At 62.1% G+C, this 20,003-nt stretch overlaps 1 protein-coding gene across 17 annotated transcripts in view; it reads left to right on the top strand.

Moving 5' to 3' along the window:
- LOC121017523 (monocyte to macrophage differentiation factor 2) overlaps positions 1-20,003 on the top strand; it is a 131,454-nt gene that overhangs the window by 109,348 nt on the left and 2,103 nt on the right. For all 17 annotated transcript variants that reach the window (XM_040455764.1, XM_040455766.1, XM_040455765.1 and 14 more), the window contains 8 exons: positions 1,989-2,026; positions 8,236-8,396; positions 12,585-12,697; positions 13,807-14,044; positions 14,589-14,761; positions 18,215-18,365; positions 19,306-19,496; positions 19,672-19,999. In XM_040455764.1, coding sequence (XP_040311698.1) covers positions 1,989-2,026; positions 8,236-8,396; positions 12,585-12,697; positions 13,807-14,044; positions 14,589-14,761; positions 18,215-18,365; positions 19,306-19,496; positions 19,672-19,999 — 1,393 coding nt within the window. The remainder of the gene's footprint in view (positions 1-1,988; positions 2,027-8,235; positions 8,397-12,584; positions 12,698-13,806; positions 14,045-14,588; positions 14,762-18,214; positions 18,366-19,305; positions 19,497-19,671; positions 20,000-20,003) is intronic.

Here is a 20,003-nt window from a genome sequence, read left to right as displayed (position 1 = left end):
GGGGGGCGGAGCTGGGTGTGGGCTGTGGGTGCCTGGGGGATGTCACAAGTCCCTCCTCTGACCGAAGACCAGCTTTACTGCCTGTCCACACCTAGGGAGCCTGGAGCATCCCCACCGTGGCATTTCGTCCTCGGCGAGGGGGCGGGGGGGGGGGGCTGGGGGCCGGCCACGGCATTGTGCGCTCCGGTCCCACGTCTGTCCCCCAGGCCCAGCCCAGCCGTGATGTGCCCCTGAGCCCTGGATACCCATTAGGCCTGAGTGCCCTGTGCTGTCTGCCTGGGGCAGTTCGGGCCTTGGCCAGCACTCGGCTATGGAGCCCTTGTCAGCTCAGGGCTGGGGGCCCGGGGCGGGTCGACTCTTGTACACCGAAAAGCTTGACTCCCTTAGGGTCTCGAGACCACCCACCTTTGGGCAGAGGTGTGGGGCCAGCCTGTGCCCTGTCGGAGGCTGGTTCACATCCCTGGGCTCTGCCCGCCGCCTGCCAGTGGCTCCCCTGCCCTCACGGAGGCGGCTCCGGGCACTGCCAGGCGTCCCTGCAGGGCCAGGGCAAGCGCTGCTGCGGGTGGCCTGGGTCCAGAACTCAGGGCCCCTCGCCTCTTCCTGCCCCTCCAGGACCCAAAGCCTGACCGGTAGTTACACACGGTCTCCCAAAGAGACGCCCATATATCTTGGCCCATCTCACTCTGGCTTTGCAGAAACTGGATAGATTTTTCAGGTTAAGATGCACGTTTGAAATAATTGAAACCTTTTAAAAGCAAAAGCCAATATGGGCCGTCACCTCTCAAGGTTTGTACAAGTAATCCACGTGCATTGTGGCTATCCGAGGCCACCTCTGACGGTTCCCACGTGGATTGATGTTGGTATGGCCCTGGTGTGGTCGCTTCTCTCCGTGCGGTCAAGTGCACAGTCAAGTGCGGTCTGTGCGGGCCAGGTGAAGTCCACGAGGTACATCAGCCTGAGCACACTAGGGCCTGTGGTGACCGGGGGTCTGAGGTCACGGGGTGTGAGTTTCTACACAGCTCGCTGTCCTGTCCTAAGCTTGCTCTGGGCCAGACACTAGTAAGTCAGACGCTACGACGCGGGAGCCGTATCCCACGCCCCGCTGAGGAAACCGAGGCAAGGAGGGTGTAACTTGGCTCGTGATGGAGCATAGAGGCGGGCGGGGAGCCGTCTGCCAGCCTGAGCCCGAGTGCCGCCCGTGGCTGTCGGAGGTGCTCCTGGGATTAGCCTTGTCCCCCACCGTACGGGCGTGGAAGCCGAGGCTCGTGGAGGTGAACTACCTTATCCGGGGTCTGGGGCTCACGAAGGAGTCAGAATCCGGGCTACACCCTGCCTGCTTCCCCCATCTGTCCACACACCTCAGTCCTGGTCTGGCGAGAGCCCCGTACGTTTTCGTTGTTCATTTGTCTGTCGGGCAGCAAGAGCCGTCTGTCCTCCGCCACTAGAGGTGGCGAGCATGTCTTGGAACACGTGGGCCTCCGCTCTGTCAGACGACAGCTTGCTACTAAAGCAAGAGTAACTTGTCAGTTAAAAGTGATGGAGGGTGTTGGCTAACCCGTGTCCCCGTCAGGACGTTTAAACGCGTCTGTAAACACTCCATACACCCATCCACCTGTTGCCGTGGCCAAGGTCGAAAAGCGTATGTGTTAAGCTGGACGGTATGAGTGCACACAGAATCTTCATTCTGGCGTTTGTAAGATGCCTGAGCTGCTTTACTGTTTCTGAAAGGGCCGCGTGTTAAGTCAGCTAGATGCTTCTAAATGATCTCTGTTGCAGGAAGCACGCAGGTCATATTCGGCAATGGGACGAAGAGATGTCACATCCGATGGAAAACCGGCCTTTCCGGCATGGCTTCGAGTAAACAGTCCGCACAGTAGTGCCGTGTTTTTACGCGGACGGTGTGCTGGGCTTTTAGCGGCGTTCTCGCCGAGCGCATCCTGTGCCGTCCTGTCTTTTCTCATGCTTGACTTTTTTGTCTCTGATTGTAGGAGAAAACCAAAGAACTGGCGGAGAAGCAGGCGCACCTGTAAGTATGGCCCAGCCGTTGCACCTGTCCCTTAGGGAGCTAGTTCCCCAGCAGACTTGCACCTCCCTGTGGAGCCTGGGGGGCCCCTGACGTCTCCGGGGTCAGCTGCGTGCTGCTGTCCACCTGTCCTTCTGCCTCAGAGTGGCTGTTTCCATTTCTGCGCTCACCAGCCCAGGAAGCACTGTATTCGGGGAGTTTCTCCAGAGCACCTGTAAGACCGAGGGGGCGAGGTCCCCTCTGCAGCCTTGTCGTGCCCTCACTTCCCTGACGACTGTGCCAAAGCAAACCTGCCGCCTCAGGAAGTTGTGCAACCCTGATGTTGAGAGAAGGCGGCACGTCTCTGTTCTCCCACGTCTGTTTTCCCAGAGAGCGCTGTTCGTGCTCACAGCACTGCTGGGACTTGGGAAGCTGTTTGGCATTAACAGCGAAGACGTGTATATGCTGCGACCCAATACAGCATATTGGGTCTCCCGAGCGGGCACCACGGAGAAGGCTTCCCACGGAGGGCAGGAGGTGTGCTCTCAAGGCCTTATTTGTAAGTGACCAGGTTGGCAGAGGGCCGTGTATTTGTACGGCGGACGCTTGGCGACGGTGAGAGCGAACGCACCATGTGCTCCGTCCGTGTGTCGGAATCTGAAAACCGTGTGGAGCAGACAGGGCACCCGCACGTAAAGTCCACAGCGAAGCTGTCCGGCCAAGGAACGGACACATGTGGTAACACCCCAAAGGAGAGCCACGTTGAGGGGGCTCGTCACTGCCCGTCGTCAGGGAAGGGCACACGGGACCTTAAGTCACACGTTGGTTCACTCCCGTTGATGCCTCTGCTATAAAGACCATCTGTCAAGCATGCCGTTGGCGGTACATGTCTGCTCAGGCGTCCTCCGTGGTCCCCGGAAGGGAAAGGAACAATCGTCACCGCCCCCCTTTCGAAGGGAGGGATGCAAGCCTGGGTCAGGAGCAGCACAGGTCTGGTGTGGCCCAGCGGTCCCACCCGAGCTGGAAGTTGAGCACAGGGTTCCTGGCACTCTTCGGCGTGCGCTCTCTGGCTCCCGTTGACATCGGAAAGCTGGAGCGACTTCTGCGGAAGTGTTTGCTGATGAGCGATGTGCCTCTGAGGCGTGAGGCGGCACGGGGAGGCCCGGCCCTGCCGCCCAGCTCACCGGGGCAGCGCTCAGCATGGCCCGGGCCCCACGGGGGAGTCCGGCATCAGAGGGTGGCGGCCGGCTCACCCGCGCCGGAGGGAACGGCACAGGCCTAGTGCACTGGGCGGCCTGTATCGCGTAGGTTTCCCACGTGAGGGGCTGGCCTTGGGGGCCCGGTGACAGGTGTGGCGGCCTCACCCCCAGCCCCTTGCTTTGCTCCGGGACAGCCGGGCTTCCGGGGCAGGGGTGGGGTGTGGAGGTGATGGAGCTGAGGTTTCAGGGGCTCGTGCTGCCCCTTCCCTCCTCAGTGCCGCCTCCCACATCGGTGCCTGTGCTGTGGCACCCTGCTCACAGGGGAACCAAGGCCTTTCCTGCAGCAGCTCATGCCCATTTTGGGTTCCAGAACTTGTGTTGTTAGGGCCTAAAAATGCCTGTGTCCATCGGCAGGGATTGCTCCTTCTCCCTCCTTTTTAAAAAATTACGAATCGGGGCACCTGGGTGGCTCGGTTGAGCGTCCGACTTCGGCTCAGGTCATGATCTCGTGGTCCGTGAGTTCAGGCCCTGCATCGGGCTCTTGTGCTGACAGCTTGGAGGCTGGAACCTGCTTCGGATTCTGTGTGTGTGTGTGTCTCTCTCTCTGCTGCTTCCCTAGTCACGCTCTGTTTCTCTGTCAAAAATAAACATTAAAAAAAATTAAAATTAGGAATCACCTCCAAAATATAGAAAAGCACAGACTATTAACCACCCAAGAATCCATACCTGAATTTCACATTAACATTTTGCCTCACGGGTGTCAGAGCTTTGTGCGGGGTGGTTCTGTTTAAATTTCAAACGACTGTGGACTTTCACTACACACTTTTGCTGCCCCTGTGATCACGCCTTTTTTTCTGGGAACGCACGAATGTGGGTGCTGCGTTACCAAGTTTTCTGGACCACGACTGAATCCCTGGGAGTAAACCCTTTGTGATGGCTGAGTTTTTAGGAGGCCGAGGTTCAGTTGGTTGATGTTTTAATGAGGGTTTTCCCATCTGAATTCACAGGTCACATTAATCTGTGATTTTTTATTCGTGGCCTTTGTCTGCAATAACAGGGTTCGCAGAGACTGAACCGGGCCACCCTGTGTGTTTTCAGTTCCCTGCATTGGTTTGTCTGAGGTGTGGACTCAGCTCTCACAGGTTTGCTCCAGGTACGAAGTACTTCCCTGTAAAAGTGTCTGGACGGCCCGGTTTTGCTGAACCCATTTCTTCGGTGATTATTGGCGTATCTAGTTTTCTGGTTCTGCTTATGCTGATGTCGGTAATTTTTACTTTCGTTTTCAAAGTTACTGGAATAAAGGTGTTCGTCCTGTTCTCTTTGGAGTTTTCACGTCTCGTGTATTTGTAGCCATCCCAGCATTTACGTTGGTTGTATCTCCTTCCTCTTCCCTCCCTTTGAATTATCTTCCCAGGGATTCGTCTGTTGTCGTGTGTTTAAAAGGGCCAATTTTGTCGTTTCTCCTTAGGGTTTCTTCGATTTCTATTCCGTGAAGGTCTTTATCGTTTCCTATTCTTGCATAATTTCTGTTTTAATTTTCTCTTTGATTCGTTAATTATTCAGAACAATATTTGAATTTCTTAAATTTGTATTGACAAAAACGCTTTCTATTTTCTTGCCAAGTAATAATTTCCCTTCGATATGCTTCCCATATGGATTAAAAACAATTAGATCGCGGGCGCCTGGCTGGCTCCGTTAGGTGGAGCATGTGACTCTTGATCCCAAGGTTGTGAATTCAAGCCCCATGTTGGGCGTGGAGCCTACTTTAAAAAAAATTGCATCAGAGCAGTGATTGATTTGATCCGGTTTGGTTTATTTTTATTGTGGTAAGAACACTTGACATGAGCGTAGTACGCCTTAGCGTTTTGAGGTGTCGGTTAGTCGTTTCTGGTTTCTCCGTCCCCGCCCCAGCCCCTGGCAGCCGCCATTCTGCCCTCTGAGTCCATGAGTTGGACTGTTGAGAAATGTCACCTGAGCCACATCATGCAGTATTTTTTCTTCTGTGATTGGCTTATTTTGCTTAGCATAATGTCTTCAAGGTTCATCCGTGCTGTCGCGTTATTGCAGGATTTCCTTTATTTTTCAATAATTTTTTTTTTATTTTTTTTATTTTTCAACGTTTATTTATTTTTGAGGCAGAGAGAGACAGAGCATGAATGGGGGAGGGTCAGAGAGAGGGAGACACAGAATCTGAAACAGGCTCCAGGCTCTGAGCTGTCAGCACAGAGCCTGACGCGGGGCTCAAACTCACAGACCGTGAGATCATGACCTGAGCTGAAGTCGGCCGCCCAACCGACTGAGCCACCCAGGCGCCCCTCCTTTATTTTTTAAAAGCTGAATACCATTTCATTGTGTCCCGTACCAGATTTTCTTTACCCCTCCCTCCCTCCCTCGGTGGACATTTCGTGTGGCTCTGTGTCGTCCTTCTCGCGCCTGGTGCTGCGCTGAGCAGTGGTGCGAATACCTCTTGGAGATGCTGATTTCAGTTCTTGCGGGGAAGTAGGCAGGAGCGGAACTGCCGGGTCCTCGGGCCGATTTTGAGGAGCCTCCACACTGTTCTCCACAGCGGCCGCGCCGTTCCTGGTCTGCACTCCCGCCAACGACGCAGGAGGGTTCCACCTTCTCCACACCCTCACTGACGCTTGTTACCTCTTGTCCTTCTGACCATGGCCATTCCAACGGGGGTGAGGTGACAGCTCATCGTGGTTTTGGTTTGCGTTTACCGGGTGGTGAGCGATGGTGAGCGCCTTTTCACGAGCCTGTCGGCCACCTGGATGTCTTTTTTGGAGACCTGTCTGTTCGAGTCTTAAACCTTTTCTTGAATCGGGTCGTGAGTTTTTTTACTTTCGAGTTACAGGGTTTCGTTATGTGTTTTGGAAATTAACCACTTAGCAGATGGATGGTTTACAAATCTCTCTCCCACACTGTAGGTTGCTTTTTCACCCTGTTGGAGGTTTTCTCTGCTGTGCAGAAGCTTTTCAGTTGGACGTAGGCCCACTTGTCTATTTTTGCTTTCGGTGCCTGTGTCTTTGGAGTCCTATCCGTGAAATCGCTCCCACTCGGTGCTCACCTGAAGGGATAGGCCGGACCCGTTGCCCGGTGTTTGTGCCCCAAGCGTGTGGCCTGCGGCTGGCAGGTGCCGTGCCTTCGGGGCCACCTCGCCGGGGTTCGACACCGAAACTCCAGCTGCCAATACCTGGTGGTTTATTTTTCGGTAGAGCCCGTCCGTCCTTTAGAGTTCTGAGAAGGTGACATCGAGAGGGGCAGTGAACGTGGAAAACAAAATGGAATCAGGCTCTGAAGCCCCAGGTTAATCCTTTTCTAACAACCCCAAACTCTTTGTGGCTACGCGCCTGCCTGCGTATGCAAATGGGCGCGGAGCACAAATGTGGAGGAAGAGCATGGGGAGCACGGTGAGCACGAGCGTGCGGAGCACAGACGCGGAGAAACAGCGCGAGGAGCTGTGCAGGAGCCGCAGCCCCGAGCAATGAAAACGAGGAGACGGAAGAGAGGTCGCACCGTCGGGGGCACAAGCGGAGTTGTGTCAGAACAACAAAACCAAAACCGCAGGCACGAGAGGAAGTGCGACAGGGAGCCCGAGGCCCCTCCGTCTGGGCCCGTGGTGGCTGCCCCAGGGGACGACGCAGCCTCGTCAGCCCGCCACCCGTAGGGCCCCCACGGCTTTGCCCGTGAGCCTCGTTGGCCGGACCCCGGACGCCACCCTCACGAACGCGCGCAGCTGCTCCGGCCGTGCCCCTGGGACTGCGGGTCAGCCTGCCCCGTGTCACCCCTACCCAAGCCCGAGTCACAGCTGGGCGGGGCGATTTGCCGGCGGACGGATCTCTGCTCACCCGTCAGAACAGTCCAGTGGGTGTGGTGGCGGCACCAGCGCGACATCCTGGCTGCGGGCGCCTCGGGGGTGTCCTCACAGGCCGTCACAGGACAACCCGCGGAACCGCTTCCGCACAGCGGGTGGGACGACACGAGGGACTGTGCCCAGGAGGATGGCCGTCGACCTCTGAAACGGGAAATTTCCCGAGCTCGGCACAGCCTCGCCCCGTCCACCCCTCAGACTCCTCAACCGGTGGTTGAGTGGGGCCGGTGCTGGGGAGCTTCCTCTCCCAGCCAGTGCCCCCAGACACGAGGTCCTGCATCCTAGGGATCTGCGCTTGGCGGGAGCCCACCGGACCCCGGGGGCGAGTGGCCCGGAGGAGCCTCTAGGTGCCGGCCTGGGAGAGGAGCGCCTCTGGGGCCACCTCCACCCCAGGCTGGCCGTCCCCAGGCTCGTAAGGGGAGCAGAGGGACGAGGAGCTTCTCGCCCCGTGCCTGGCGCCTGGCAGCTTCTGTTTGGACCGCCGCAGGGACACATGCTTGGCCCTGGCGGAAGAGGCCATGTGACGAGCGTGTGGCGGCTCCAGGAGCCGCGGCCATCGTGGAGTCCTTTTTCTAACAATTCCCTCTCAATCTTCAAATGACACGCTCTGATGGCTGCTTTTGGATGCACGGACTTCAGGCATCGTTGGGCTTTTAACAAGGTAGTTCCCAGCTAGTCTCGCCCCTGCGCCTCCTGGAATAGAGGCATTACCGTTCGTTCAGTTCGTCACGTGAACTTCACACGCGAAAACTCCCGTCTCTCGTACACGAACGACACACTCGTGCTGCTCGTCCTGACAGCCGTGCGCCCCATCTCTCCGAGCACATGCGCTTGCACGCGCCGCCCCCCCGAGCCTCCTTCATTATCTCCTCCGGAAACCAAAGATGTGAAAACAGTTTGTTGACGAGAGTCACTGGCACTGGCCGTGGGTGCTGGTGTCCTTCCTGCGAGGTCGGAGGTTTGTAGACGGGCCTCTGGCTGTCACGGGTCGAACGGCTTATATTTGTACCTCATTTCCCAGCGTGACGCCGGGAGGCCGACAGGTCACGGCTGGTTGGGGTGGCGTCCCGCTGAGCAGAACACCCTTCCGTGCAGAGTGTAGCGCGTTCGGCCTCCCTGGGTGGCGGCCACGAGTAACCGTTTGTCTTGTGTCTCGGCAGCCAGGAGCCCATCTCTCTGGCCGGCTTTACCATGGCTGGCCTGGTTCCAGACCTGCAGCACATCCTCTTCTGGATGTCTAACTCGGTCGAGCTTCTGTACTTCATCCAGCAGAAGTGCCCGCTCTACATGCAGACCTGGGAGGAGGAGCTGGATGTCACAGGTACCGCCGGGGAGCGGGGCGCGCGCCCCGTCGCCTTGCCGTCCAGCCGCTAGAACAGAGGTGGCCTCGTGTCAGGGCTCCCCACGCGAGGGGGTGACACTGGCGGTCGGGCCAACCCGGCTCTTCGCGTCGTCCTTTCACGCACAGCGTGCTGCCTGGGGGGCGGTGGACACAGGCCTCCCGTGTGCCCCTGCGGGAAGAGGACGGTGCGTCGGCCCTGGGCCGTCCCTTACGGGTGCACCCGTTTCAGAGAGCAGCCACACTGCCGTTGGGGGCCGCGACTGTGACCGTGACTTGCTGGCTTTGGGGGCCTCACCTGCCCGGGGAGCCCGCGTCAGGTTGTGTGAGCTGAAAACAGAGACCGAGGGGGGCAGTCCTGGCGGGCTTCATGAAGAAGGTGGCACGGGCCGGGCCCCGAGGCCGGGTGGGATTTCAGCGGCTGTGTGTCTGCATAGCGGGTGGTGGAACGAGTCGCAGGGCCGTCCCAGGGGCTGGACCACAGCCTCAAGTGGGGGAGACTGGTTTCGCCCCACGCTTGCTCGCTCCTCTGTGGCGGAAACAGAGCCGCTCCTTTCCCCGTATCCCTGTCGTGGGGCTTCGGCAGCAGAAGCTGCAGGGGATCCCGGGTAGGCGTGGTTGGCAGCCGGCCTCTGGAGGCTGCACCCAGAGCTGGGAAGGAAGCCAGGCAGGCAGGCGGGCCGGGGCCTGGCCAAGGCTCCCCCGTGGGGTCGGTCTGCCAGGCCCTGCACGGTGTCCGTGTGCTCGGCTGTGTCTCCGAGGAGGCGGCCGCGGGTTCCCGGTGAGAGGGCCCCGAACCCCGCTCAGGCGGCACGGGGTCCTGCCGTGCCCCTGCTAGGAGGGGCTCCTGGCGGTGACGGTGAGAGGCCGCGGTCTGTGTGGCACAGGCTCTCCCACCTCGTGCCAGGCTGGTGTCTGGCCTCGCGAGCCAGCTGAGGAGGCCGGGCTGGCAGGTGGGGGCCGAGGGGAGGCCGAGCCAGCGGGCGTGGCTACGTGTCTTCTTGTTACATGTGGTTTCTTAGTGTTTTCTGGTCCTCCGCTTCACAGCGTAGGGGACATCGGGAACGTTCCTGGGCTTCCGTGGGTACGCAGAGGGAAGCAGCGGGTCCTTCTGCGTCCCCGTGGCCATTCGGGCCCGCTGGCCTGCGGCCTGCAACCCTCTTTGCCTTTGGGCGGACGTTGCACCAGATGTGCACCTTGACCTCCCAGGGTGGGCTGCTCTCTGTGCACAAACCTGTGGCCGCTGCTGACCCGGCTTTTCCCCCGAGCGTCAGGTGAACAGCCACCTCTGTGTGTCCCCAAAGCCAGGGCAGTCGCTCTGTTCCAGCGGCCTGGGCCGTCCTGAGCTCAGTGCTCCCGGGCCCCGGGCCCCTCTCTCTCCAGAGCCTGCTTGTCGTCCTCGGGGGGCCCCAGCTTTTCCGAGCAGAGGGGCCTCTCTTCTGGACATGGCCCCGGCCAGTGAGCACCTGGGCCTCCGGCCGGTCTGTAAGCACCTGTGGTCCTTCTGTACTAGAGGTTAGGCGGTCGGGGTGCAGCCGGGGCGCCCTTCCTGCTCTGGCTCCAGCAGGCAGCCGGGAGAGCTGCCCCCTCCACGGTTCTCCGGCACAACGTTCGTGGGCGGGTCCTGCTCACGCCCCTTCTCATCTGGCCTAATCTCAGACGCTGTGGTCTTTGGGCCCCACCGGGCCTGCCTCCCCAGGCCAGGGACCCCGCATCGGGCTGATTTTCATGAAAAAAGCTATCTGGGGTTGACGGGGGCTCTGCTTCCTCAGCTGCCGCCTCTGCTCTCAGAGGAAGTTATTTTTGGGCCCGGGCCTGGGTGTCCTGTAGCCCGGTCGATGCTGGGAGAGCAAGGCTGGGGATGGCCGGGGTCCCGCCGCCTCCGCCCGCCCCTGGGACCGCTCGGGGCCGGGGGAGCCACGGCAGGATCTGAATGTCCCACAAACAGCGTCCTGTGCGGTGCAGGCGCCGGAGAGCGCTGAGGAAAAAATAACATCACCAGAGGGCAAAGGCAAGGTTAGAGCCGCGTCTCGGCCTCCTGACCTGCAGCGGGAAATTTCTGTGGGAAGAATTCTGAAAACAGATGTCACGTCCTGAACGCTGGAAAATCGCCTTTTCGTTCCGCAAACAGTCTTTGTCTGAAGCTCTTACCCAGGACGCCTCGCTCACGCAGGCACACGGAAGGCGGGCCCCACAGGGGAGGGGATGTTTGGAGAGTCTTTGGGGAGCCCTCGCGGCTCTGCCTCAGCACCTACACATTTAGGGGCGTCGAGGCGTGGGCCCCGTCCCCTAAAAGGCTCAGGGGGGCCTCTGCTTAGCCTGTAGCATTTCTGCTGGCTTTCCAGTGATGTGGGAGGGACTGTGGCGGCATCTGTGTCTCCCTGTGGCCGCCGAGTCCTGGCCTCCTCTTCCCGTCATCCCTCCTCCTGCCAGAGCCCCCACACCCACACGGGGACAGGCCGGGACAGGCTCGTAGCCTGCAGGGTGGCGCCCAGGCCCAGCTACGGTGGAAGGGTTTGGAACTGGTTTCTTGGCCTCGTTCCTACTGGCTTCGGGTGGCTGTGAGTGGTGGATGGTCTGCGGGTCTCAGGGGCAGCAGTGGGCAGCTTTGCGTGTTCCTCTCGGCCTGGGAGGCTGCAGTGGGTCGGGGAGCACCCGGGGACCCTCATGGTGTCTGGGTTGCCTCTCCTCTGAAGGCCAGTGAGGCCGCAGGAGCATCCAGATCCCGTGGGGGTGGGTCCCACGAGACCCCACAGGCTGGGCTCTAGGGAGGACCCCCGGCAGGCGAGGCAGGCCTCTGGCTTCCCAATCCAGACAGATTCCTGGGGCCTGAGCCCTTGGGGTGTGTTCTGTGGGTCCAGGGGCAGGAGAGCCCCGAGTCCTAGAAGTGTCTCGAACAGTGGTTCATCCGGATATTTTAGGGATGGGGTCTCTGATGGCCTTGTATGCCGTTTCCATTCTGTTTGTGCAGCAGTGGGCGGTCTGGGACCCCATACTCCCAGGAGGGCTGCTTCAGTGCTCAGAGCGATTCTGGGCCCCATCGGGCCCAGCACCTCACTCCCTGCTCTGAGAAGAGGTTCCTTTAACGGAAAGGCTGTAGCAGGGGCACCTGGTGGTTCTGTTGGCTGAACGTCTGACTCTCGATTTGGGCTCAGGTCACGGTCTCACGGTTTGTGGGTTTGAGCCCAGGGCTGGGCTCTGCCCTGACAGTGTAGCGCGTACTTGGGATTCTCTCTCTCCTCCCGTCTCTCAGTGCTTCGCTCCTGCTCATGCTCTTTCTCAAAATAAATAATAAACGTTAAAAAAAGAAGAGGCTGTAGCAGAACGAACGGTGGCCGAGAGCCGCGGGTGCCCGTCTGCCCTGGACATACCCATCCGAGCTGCCCGGTTGCAGCTCCTGTAAAGAAGTGCGGATCTGAGGGTGGCGGAGGCGGGGCCTCCAGGCCCCGGGCAGCCCTGCTCGGCGCTGGTGGGACGCTGGGTGCCTCCTGCACCTGGAGGCCCTTCGGGACGGTTCTGCCCTGGTGGGGTGCTCTGGTGTTGGCGTCCCTGCGGCCGATCTGGTGTCTTGACTTCACGGGAACCGCCAGGAGCAAGGAATCGCCTGGCGTCCGCGGAGCCCCTCCTGCCACGCTAGGCGGGCCCCCTGCCGGCCCCCGGGGCTCAGCTCCAGCTACGGTCTGGGGAGGCCCACCCGCTGGGGCCGCATGGAGCCGGGCTGCCTCCCTCCGTGGGGCTGTCCAGCAGCCCGGTCTCGGCTGCGTCTTCTCTGTGGTCTCTCCGGGATGCTGGGGGGAGAATGGGGCTCGTAGGCCGTTTGGATTTCTTTCTTCTTGGAAAAATGTCACAATTCCGTGGAGTGATGGTCTCCTTAGGAGCTTTGGCCAGGTGTTCCTTTGACCTGTGTCCGGAGTGGGAAGTGACCGCAGGCCCTTGGGTCAGAATCCATATTGCTGGGGCCGCTGATTCTACCAGGAAACGTGTCTGGGATCTATCCGTCAATGGGCCACCTGGGCCGGCGTCTCATCCCTGGGCGCCTCGGGGAGGGGTGGCAGTCAGGCTGGGGGTCAGCCGGCCGCGCGAGGCGGCTCCCCAGACCCGAGATGGGACGGGGGCGAGCGCAGTCCGGAGGTAAGCACGCGGTGACCGTGCCCCGCTGTCTCCTCTCAGGCTCCAGGGAGTCCCTGCTTTCCTGCACGCTGACGGCCAGCGAGGAGGCCATGGCGGTGCTGGAGGAGGTCATCCTGTACGCCTTCCAGCAGTGCGTGTACTACGTCTCGAAGGTACGGCACGGCCAGGGTGTGCGCCTCACCCTCCCCTGGGCCGGGAGGGCTGGGGACCTGGGAAGGACGGAGGTGCTTTTGCCACCGTCACCCGAGGGTTTCGAGCTCCGACTGCCACCTCGGCACACCTGAGCCCAGTTCCGGGTCCTCTCCCTCCTGGCCCGCGTCCCCCTCATCCTGGGAGCCGGTGGCTGCGCAAGCGCCAGCAACGTTGGGGAGCAGGAGGGGCGGCTGCTCGGGGACGTGGATGTTGGTGTTCATTGTGGCGACCAGAGGTGGTGTTAGCCTCCGGGTCCGGAGGAGTCACTTACCCTGTCCCAGCACACAGAGCAGGGTGCGGGGGGGGAGTGGAGAGAGCAACAGCCCCTGTGGCGGGTGGCCCCAGCTGGGGGATCCAAGGGGACTTGCCGAGACCGAGCTCTGCCTTGGATTCTGTGGGGGATGTGTCCGCGGAAAGCGAGAGGGGCCGGTTGGACAGGGCACTCTGGGGACAGTTCCCCGTTTGTTCTGCGTGGAGACCCGACACCCGAGTCCGCCAGCTCTGTGGTCAGTTGGCGGCGGCTTCGGGCCCTGTGTGAAGGGTCTGAGCTCGTGTCCTGGCCCAACAGGAGCGAGCCCCCGCCCATGTACTCACATCTGCCCCAGGGGTCCGAGCAGGGCTGCGTACCGCCCTTAACCGGTCTGTCATCCCAGGATCCCCTGGAGGTGTGGTGGCTGCGAGGACCCACCCCCCTGGAGGGGATGCCTTCGCTCGTGTCTGGGGAGCAGCTGTTGGAGTTGCCCCGCCCCCCCCCCCCCCCCCCCGATGAGTGTGGGCGCCCGCAGTGCTGCCCCCCAGGCCTTCAACCAGGACCGTGGCCGTAGCCCCCAGGCTGTTGCCCCTGGCTCAGCTCCCCGGGAGGGGGTGCTCCTGGAGCAGGGGGTGGCGGTGGTCGGGGGCCAGCCAGCAGACCCCCCGGCCCGTTCTGTCTGGCGGATCGGGACCCGTGGGCTGTGCCAGCAGTCCTGCCAGGCTCCCTGCACCTGTGAACGTCACCTGCCCCCGGTGCCCAGAGCTGGAACCGCGTGCCCGGGGGCCAGACGTGCTTGGTTTTCCCTCTTGTTCCCAGTCGCTGTACGTCTGCCTCCCGGCCCTGCTGGAGTGCCCCCCTTTCCAGACGGAGTGCCGGGAGAGCTGGTGCTCGGCGTCCCCGCTGCCGGAGGAGACGCGCCGGGTGGTGTCCGTCTACCAGGCCACCCTGGATCTCCTGCGACAGTTCCAGGTGCACCCCGAGATCGCCTCCCAGGTGCTGGCCTACCTCTTCTTCTTCTCCGGCACGCTGCTCTTCAACCAGCTCCTGGACAAGGGTGAGGCTGGGGGGTGGGGGCCCTCAGCGGCCTTGCCTGGTCCTTCCCCCCCCCCTCTCCCCCGAGCCCCGTGGCTGGGAGCGGAGGGAGGGGCTCAGAGAAGCGACGTGGTCCGTGACCCTGCCTGCTGCCCCCCAGACTCTCCTCGCTTCTGGTGCCAGCTCCTTCGGGCTGGGGGCCCTGCCCGGACTCGGGGAGATGAGAGTGGTGTGAACTTGTGGCCCTCGTGTGTCGCCCGTGTGGCTTTCCCGGGCTGGTCGGGGTCCACAGGCGGGCTCTAGGCCTGACGGGGCCTCGCCGTAGGGGTGCACTCCTCTCCGCTTTCGGGACTCGGTGGCTGTCACAACCCCTCTCTGCCCCCCCCCTTCACCGCCCCCTCCCAGCCCCACCCCGCCCCACCCAAAGAGGGGCCCAGAAGCGGGCCGGTTGCCTTGGAAACCAACAGCAGGTGCCGAGGCCCATTGTCAGAGGCTCGCAGGTGGAGAGGACAGGCCCTCCCTGGGAGAAGGCGGCCAGCACGGCGTCCCCTTCCCGCCCCCTGCAGGCCCCTCTCTGAGTTGCTTCCACTGGCCCAGAGGTGTCCAGGCCTGTGCCCGCTTGCAACAGCTCCTGGAGTGGATGAGGAGCACCGGCTGTGGGGACGCCGGGGAACACTTCTTCCGGAAGCTTTCCTGCACGCTCAACCTGCTGGCCACTCCCCGAGCCCAGCTCATCCAGGTAGGAGGAGCGCACGAGGTGTCACTTCTGGGGTCGCCAGCTCACAGACCAGGCGTGGGCCACGGATGTGGCTTCGGGGCTTCTGAGACCCTGCGGTGTTGCTTCCGTTCCGCTTCTGGTCCCACCCGCAGGCAGGATGAGGCCCCCCGGAGGTCTGTGTCCCCAGTCCCCGACCCCACACGGCACGGGGGATCTGCACGGACCCCGAGATGGGGAGATCACCCTGTCCGGTGGGCCCGGGCTAACCACGCCAGTGCTTAAAGGGGCAGACAGATGGGTCAGATGGAGCACAGGAGGTGGGCCCCGACCGCCCGGCTGGCTCTGAAGAGGGACCGTGGGGCGTCGTGGCCTCCGCAAGTTGGGAACAGCCCGCAGCTGCGGGCCAGTGCAGAAAGGGGAACTTCCGTCCTATCGTCACGAGGAACTGAATCCGCACGACCCACGCCAGCCTTGCTGAGTCCCGGGTGTGGGCCCGACGCCGGCTCGGGGTCTGAGCCTCCAGAACCGCAGAGGATGCGCGCACGGTCATCTGTGGGAAGAATGACAGGAAGCGAGTACGGCACGGTGCCCTCCCGCGGGAGCTACCGGATGGTCGTCACCGATGCTCAATGAAACCAGTGTGTCCTTCCCTGCTTGCAGGACACCACGTGTGCCGAGGGGTGATGCGAGTCTGGGGGGACGGTGGACCTTCCCGTCTGCTGTAAAACCGGAGCGCTTCCCCTCCACTCAAGGACGCAGCACAGAAACCGGGGTGTCGGTCGTCACTGTCGCTCTTAGTATAATGGTGGCCGCGGCTGCCTGGCCGCGCACCTCCGAGGTGTGACCCGCGTAGCGCGTCGTCTCATTTCAACCTCCTCCCGTGACAGTTGCTTCCTGCTGGCTAAGCCCCGGTCCCACGGCCGGTGATGGTTCGGCAGAGACCGAACCTGCCACGTGCTGGGAGCCACGGCTTGTTCCAGTGTCGTTTGAGTTACTTGATTTTGTTCTTCTAATTCTAAAAGCGCAGCAGGAATTCACTAGAGACAATGCACAAGATGGGGACCTCTGCCTGCAGATTGCAACCTGAACCTATGCTTTTGGCCTCCTCCCCAAATACCACTCTGCAAAAGCAAAGCGTAAGCCCACAGGGACCGAGCAGGCCCGGGGAGGAGAAACACCGCGGGGGCCGGAAAGCGGAGGCCGGGGGGTGACTGCCCACGGAAGACGTGGAGCCTCGAGAACAGGGCCGGCGGGGACTGAAGGTCCGTGGGGCGTGCGGCTCTTGATCCTGGGGTTGTGAGTTCGAGCCTTTGGCCCGCGTATAGTAAATACTTGAAATGTTGAAAAAATCGAGAAAATTCCTTGCAGCAAAATTCCACACAGCAGCGTGAATGCCCAGGCCCAGGCCAACGTTAAACACGAGGCTGAGCCACAGTCGGACCCAGAGGGGCACAGCTGGTGATTCCCGGGGTCTGGAACGCAAGAGTGGGCCAAGTGGGGCTGCAGTGGGGGACAGGCCTGCCCGGCAGGGGCCTCCTCGCGCGGCCACACGCTCCCCGCTCTTGCCCTGCGCTGGGAACACAGGCTGTCGTGCTTCACGTCTGTGCGGTTTCTGTGTGTGCTTCGGATCTCAGCGGCCCCTTCCCGCACGGCCGGGCCGGCCCTCCCCCTGCGCTGGCCGAACACCTGTGCTTACTTCTGGAACATTTAAGACAGGGTGTCATCCTGACACCAGAAGTGTCATCCTGAAAAGGAGGGCTGCTGAGGGAGGACAGAGAACCTGCTGCGTGCGGGAGGCCCCGTGCTCTTTGTCACGGGGCTGACCGGACAACGCTGGCGTCAGTGACACCCAGGTAGAGGCTGGAGGACGTGGCCATCTGTCCCACCACGAGCCAGCCTGGCAGACTGAGCACCTGCTCGCTTCCCGCACGAGAGCCGGATGTTGGAGGACGCAGATCCTGGGGCGACAGACTTCTCTGTAAAGGGCCAGGGGGTAGGTAATGTAGCCTCTGTGGGGCACGTACAGTTGCCGTCCAGAATTCTTCGTTGTTTTAAGCCCTTTAAAAAATGTGAACACCACTCTGAGCGTGCAAAACTTTTCCGGGAGAAAAAACTTAACAATTTATATTCTCCTACAGATAAGAAAACCAAAAGGATTTTTGGAAATTCGAACCCTGAGAGTAAAGAGAAAGGGTCCGGTGGCAAGACTGGAAGACAGTCCGGGAAATCTCCCAGACAATAGACAGATGATATGAAGGACAGGGGAGCGTGCTGGGTCCCTCCTGGTGGCTTCTGGGCCTGATGGCTGGCACCCTCCTGACACCAGCCCCAGACAAGGAACAGCCCTGGGAAGGAAGTCTGGATTCTAGGACCTGGGAGAACCAGAAGGAACGGAGCCCGTGTTGGGGGGATGGGGCTCCCAGCTGCGGCCCTACGTCCCCCCCCCCAAAGGAGCCTTAGGAAACGGTTGTTCCTCTGCCGGAGGCACTTGCCCCCCACGGCCCAGGCCTTGTGACCTTGGCAGTAAAGTGAAGCTAGAGGGAAGCCGAGGAGAGGAGGCCAGACGGGACGGGAAAGAGTGGGGACCTGGCAGCCAGGGAGTCAGAGATGGCCGCGCCCACCCCCAGACCCACCTGCCCCGAGGTGCTGGCAAGCGTGGCCGATGGCTGAGCAGTTCCGTGGCTGCACTTGCACAGAGAAGCCCAGGGCTGCCGTGTGGAGACCGTGGGCCAGAGGAGCCTGTGAAATTCCCACAAGAATAAAGACTGGACGCGTCCCGAAGACTAGCCCTCAGCGTGGTTTCCGACTTTCAAGAGCAACGCCAGAAGCCGGGGATACCCGCCGTGGAGGGCGACAGCGTGGGCCGGCCCGCCGACTGCGGGGTCAGCAGTGGTCCTCGGGAAACCTTGGTCAGGAAGCTGTTGGAGCGTCTGTGTCACAAAAATGGGGATTAGCTCAGAGAATTGGAGAGAAGTTTCCAGAAAACAAGGGAGGAGGGGCACCCCTGGCCCATGGAGAGCAGGGTCGAGGGTAACCGTGCCCGTTTTCTTTTGTGGAGCACGAGTCCACCCTTCTCCTCCCCTCCTCCCTTTTGGGCTGCTGGTCCCCCGCCAGGAGGCCTCCCCGTCCTGGAAGGCTTTGCCTTCACGCGCGTCTTCAGCTCCAGGGGTCGGATCTTTTCATACCGTGAGGCAGGAATCCCCAGATCCCCGGGCTCTTTTCCTGGCGTCTCACCCCACGCGGTGCCGTGGGGGGAGGCACGTTCAGGGGACCCAGCCCTCGGGGTGGTGCCTGCTGGCCGCTCCCCAGAACGGCCGTCCCACCTGGTGCTCCCCCCGCCACCCACCCCCCCGGCCCTTTGGGGGCCACGGCCCGGACCCCGTACACTGGCCCCCAGGAAGAAGATCCCCCCCGGGGGGGGGGGGGGGGGGTGCGCGTGGGGCCTCTGACCACACGCTCCTTCTTGTCACCCAGATGAGCTGGGCCAGCCTGAGGGCTGCGTTCCCCGCCCTGAGCCCAGCGCAGCTGCACCGGCTGCTGACACAATACCAGCTGGCCTCCGCCATGGGCCCCATGAGCGCCTGGGAGCCCGATGCCCGGGACAGCCCCGAGGCCTTCAAGTCAGGTGAGCCTGATCAGAGGCGGGAACAAGGGGCCGTGGGGGTCAGGGTGGGAGCAGGGGAGCGCCTCCTGGGGGTACTTCTAGAAGAGCTTACAGAGCCTGCCTCCTCCACCCTGGTGCCCTGGAGGCTATCACAGATGGAGGTCAGGGAGCCCACAGCCCGGTTCCGACTTTGGGGTCAGGTCCAAGGTCCTACCCAACATGGGGACTGAAGGCAGGGCCTCGCTTGGTGCACACAGCCCACCAGGAGGAGAACAGGGTCTCGGCGTTGAGTGCCAAGATGGTGTGTGGGCCCCGCACCCATGTCTGTTCACACGCAGCGTACGTGGATGTGCACGTAACGTTTCTCACGAACAGATGACGTCTCATTGTTAGCATGATGCACGTAACGACAATTAACAGAAGATAGAAGATACGGCTGGAAACAGGGCCTCGGGCTCGGTTCTTCCGTGCCCCGTTGCCCAGGGCATGGCCGGTGGGAGGGACCGCTTGGAGCAGGACTCTGGGCCCCGCTGGCCCCTCGCGCCCCTCCTCACTACCGGGGCCTGTCCCCGGGTGGGCTCTCTGCTCAGAGCTGGTGCAGGTGTTGGCCTTCCCGCCGTCTGAGCGTGCCCATGTTCTGGGACTCAGGGTCCTGGGGACCGTGCAGGATGCAGTCACCATGGGCCTTGGGAGCACCAGAAGGACAGGGTGCGGGGTACAGAGGCAGGGGGAGTTGGGGGCGGGGCAGTGGGGTGAGGCAGCTCGGGCCTCTTCCTGGGTGCTCACTGGGACGCAGAAGGGCCCAGAGTGTGGTTTGGGCAGGTTGCCTTCGCCTGGGTCCCACGCTCCCGTGTCCCCGGTAGCTGCAGTGTCAGGAGGGGGGGTGGCTGGTGGGCCCGGGGAGGGGCTGGGCGTTTCTTCTTGGCCAGCGCGGTCACACCGTCCTCATCGCCGTCGGCAGAGGACGTCCTGGAGTCCTACGAGAACCCCCCGCCCATCGTTCTGCCGAGCGAGGGCTTCCAGGTGAATCTGGAAGCGGACTGCCCGGACGCCGGCGTCTACCAGCAGCTTCTGTACCTGCGCCACTTCCTGTGGAGCCTGCGGAGCAAACCCAGCCCTGGCGCCGGGCCTTCCCAGCCGGGGTGCCTTGAGGTACCGGGGCTGCTCTGGCTTTGATAACGGGGCTGGTGAGGGCAGCCAGCACGGGGCCTGGCTGCTGCCTCTGCGGCGCCTGGGGGTCCCCAGAGGCGGGGGTGGCCCCTGGGGTCTCCCACTGTGGCGGGCCGCTGGGCACCTGAGGCCTTCGTCCCTGTCCCCCCACCCCCAGGGCCCGCAGCACACCCCCGAAGGGCCCCCGGGGGGCCACAGCTGCCCGCTGGTTTCCAGGGGAGCGCGTGAAGCCGGCCAGGTGCGCCCTCCTCCTCCTCCTGCGGGGGCTCCCCGCGCACAGGGCCCTCCAGGAAGGCAGAGCCGCGGGGGCCCCCAGGCTGGCGTCCTGCACGTGGACTCCTCGTGCCTGCTCACGCCTCCCGGCACCCCGCTCGGCCTCGAGCCCGCTGTCCCCGACTGGCCAGAGCCCGGCGGCACCTGTGGGAAAGCGCTCCCGGAAGGGAGGCCGAGCGGGCAGAGTGGCCCCCGAGGTGCAGCTGGGGAAGGTAA

Source organism: Herpailurus yagouaroundi, unplaced genomic scaffold (assembly GCF_014898765.1).
Source record: "Herpailurus yagouaroundi ecotype Mexico unplaced genomic scaffold, PumYag 216, whole genome shotgun sequence".
Classification (NCBI taxonomy): Eukaryota; Metazoa; Chordata; class Mammalia; order Carnivora; family Felidae; genus Herpailurus; species Herpailurus yagouaroundi.
Note: the sequence above shows the minus strand (reverse complement) of the source record. Positions and strands in the feature narration are given on the sequence as shown.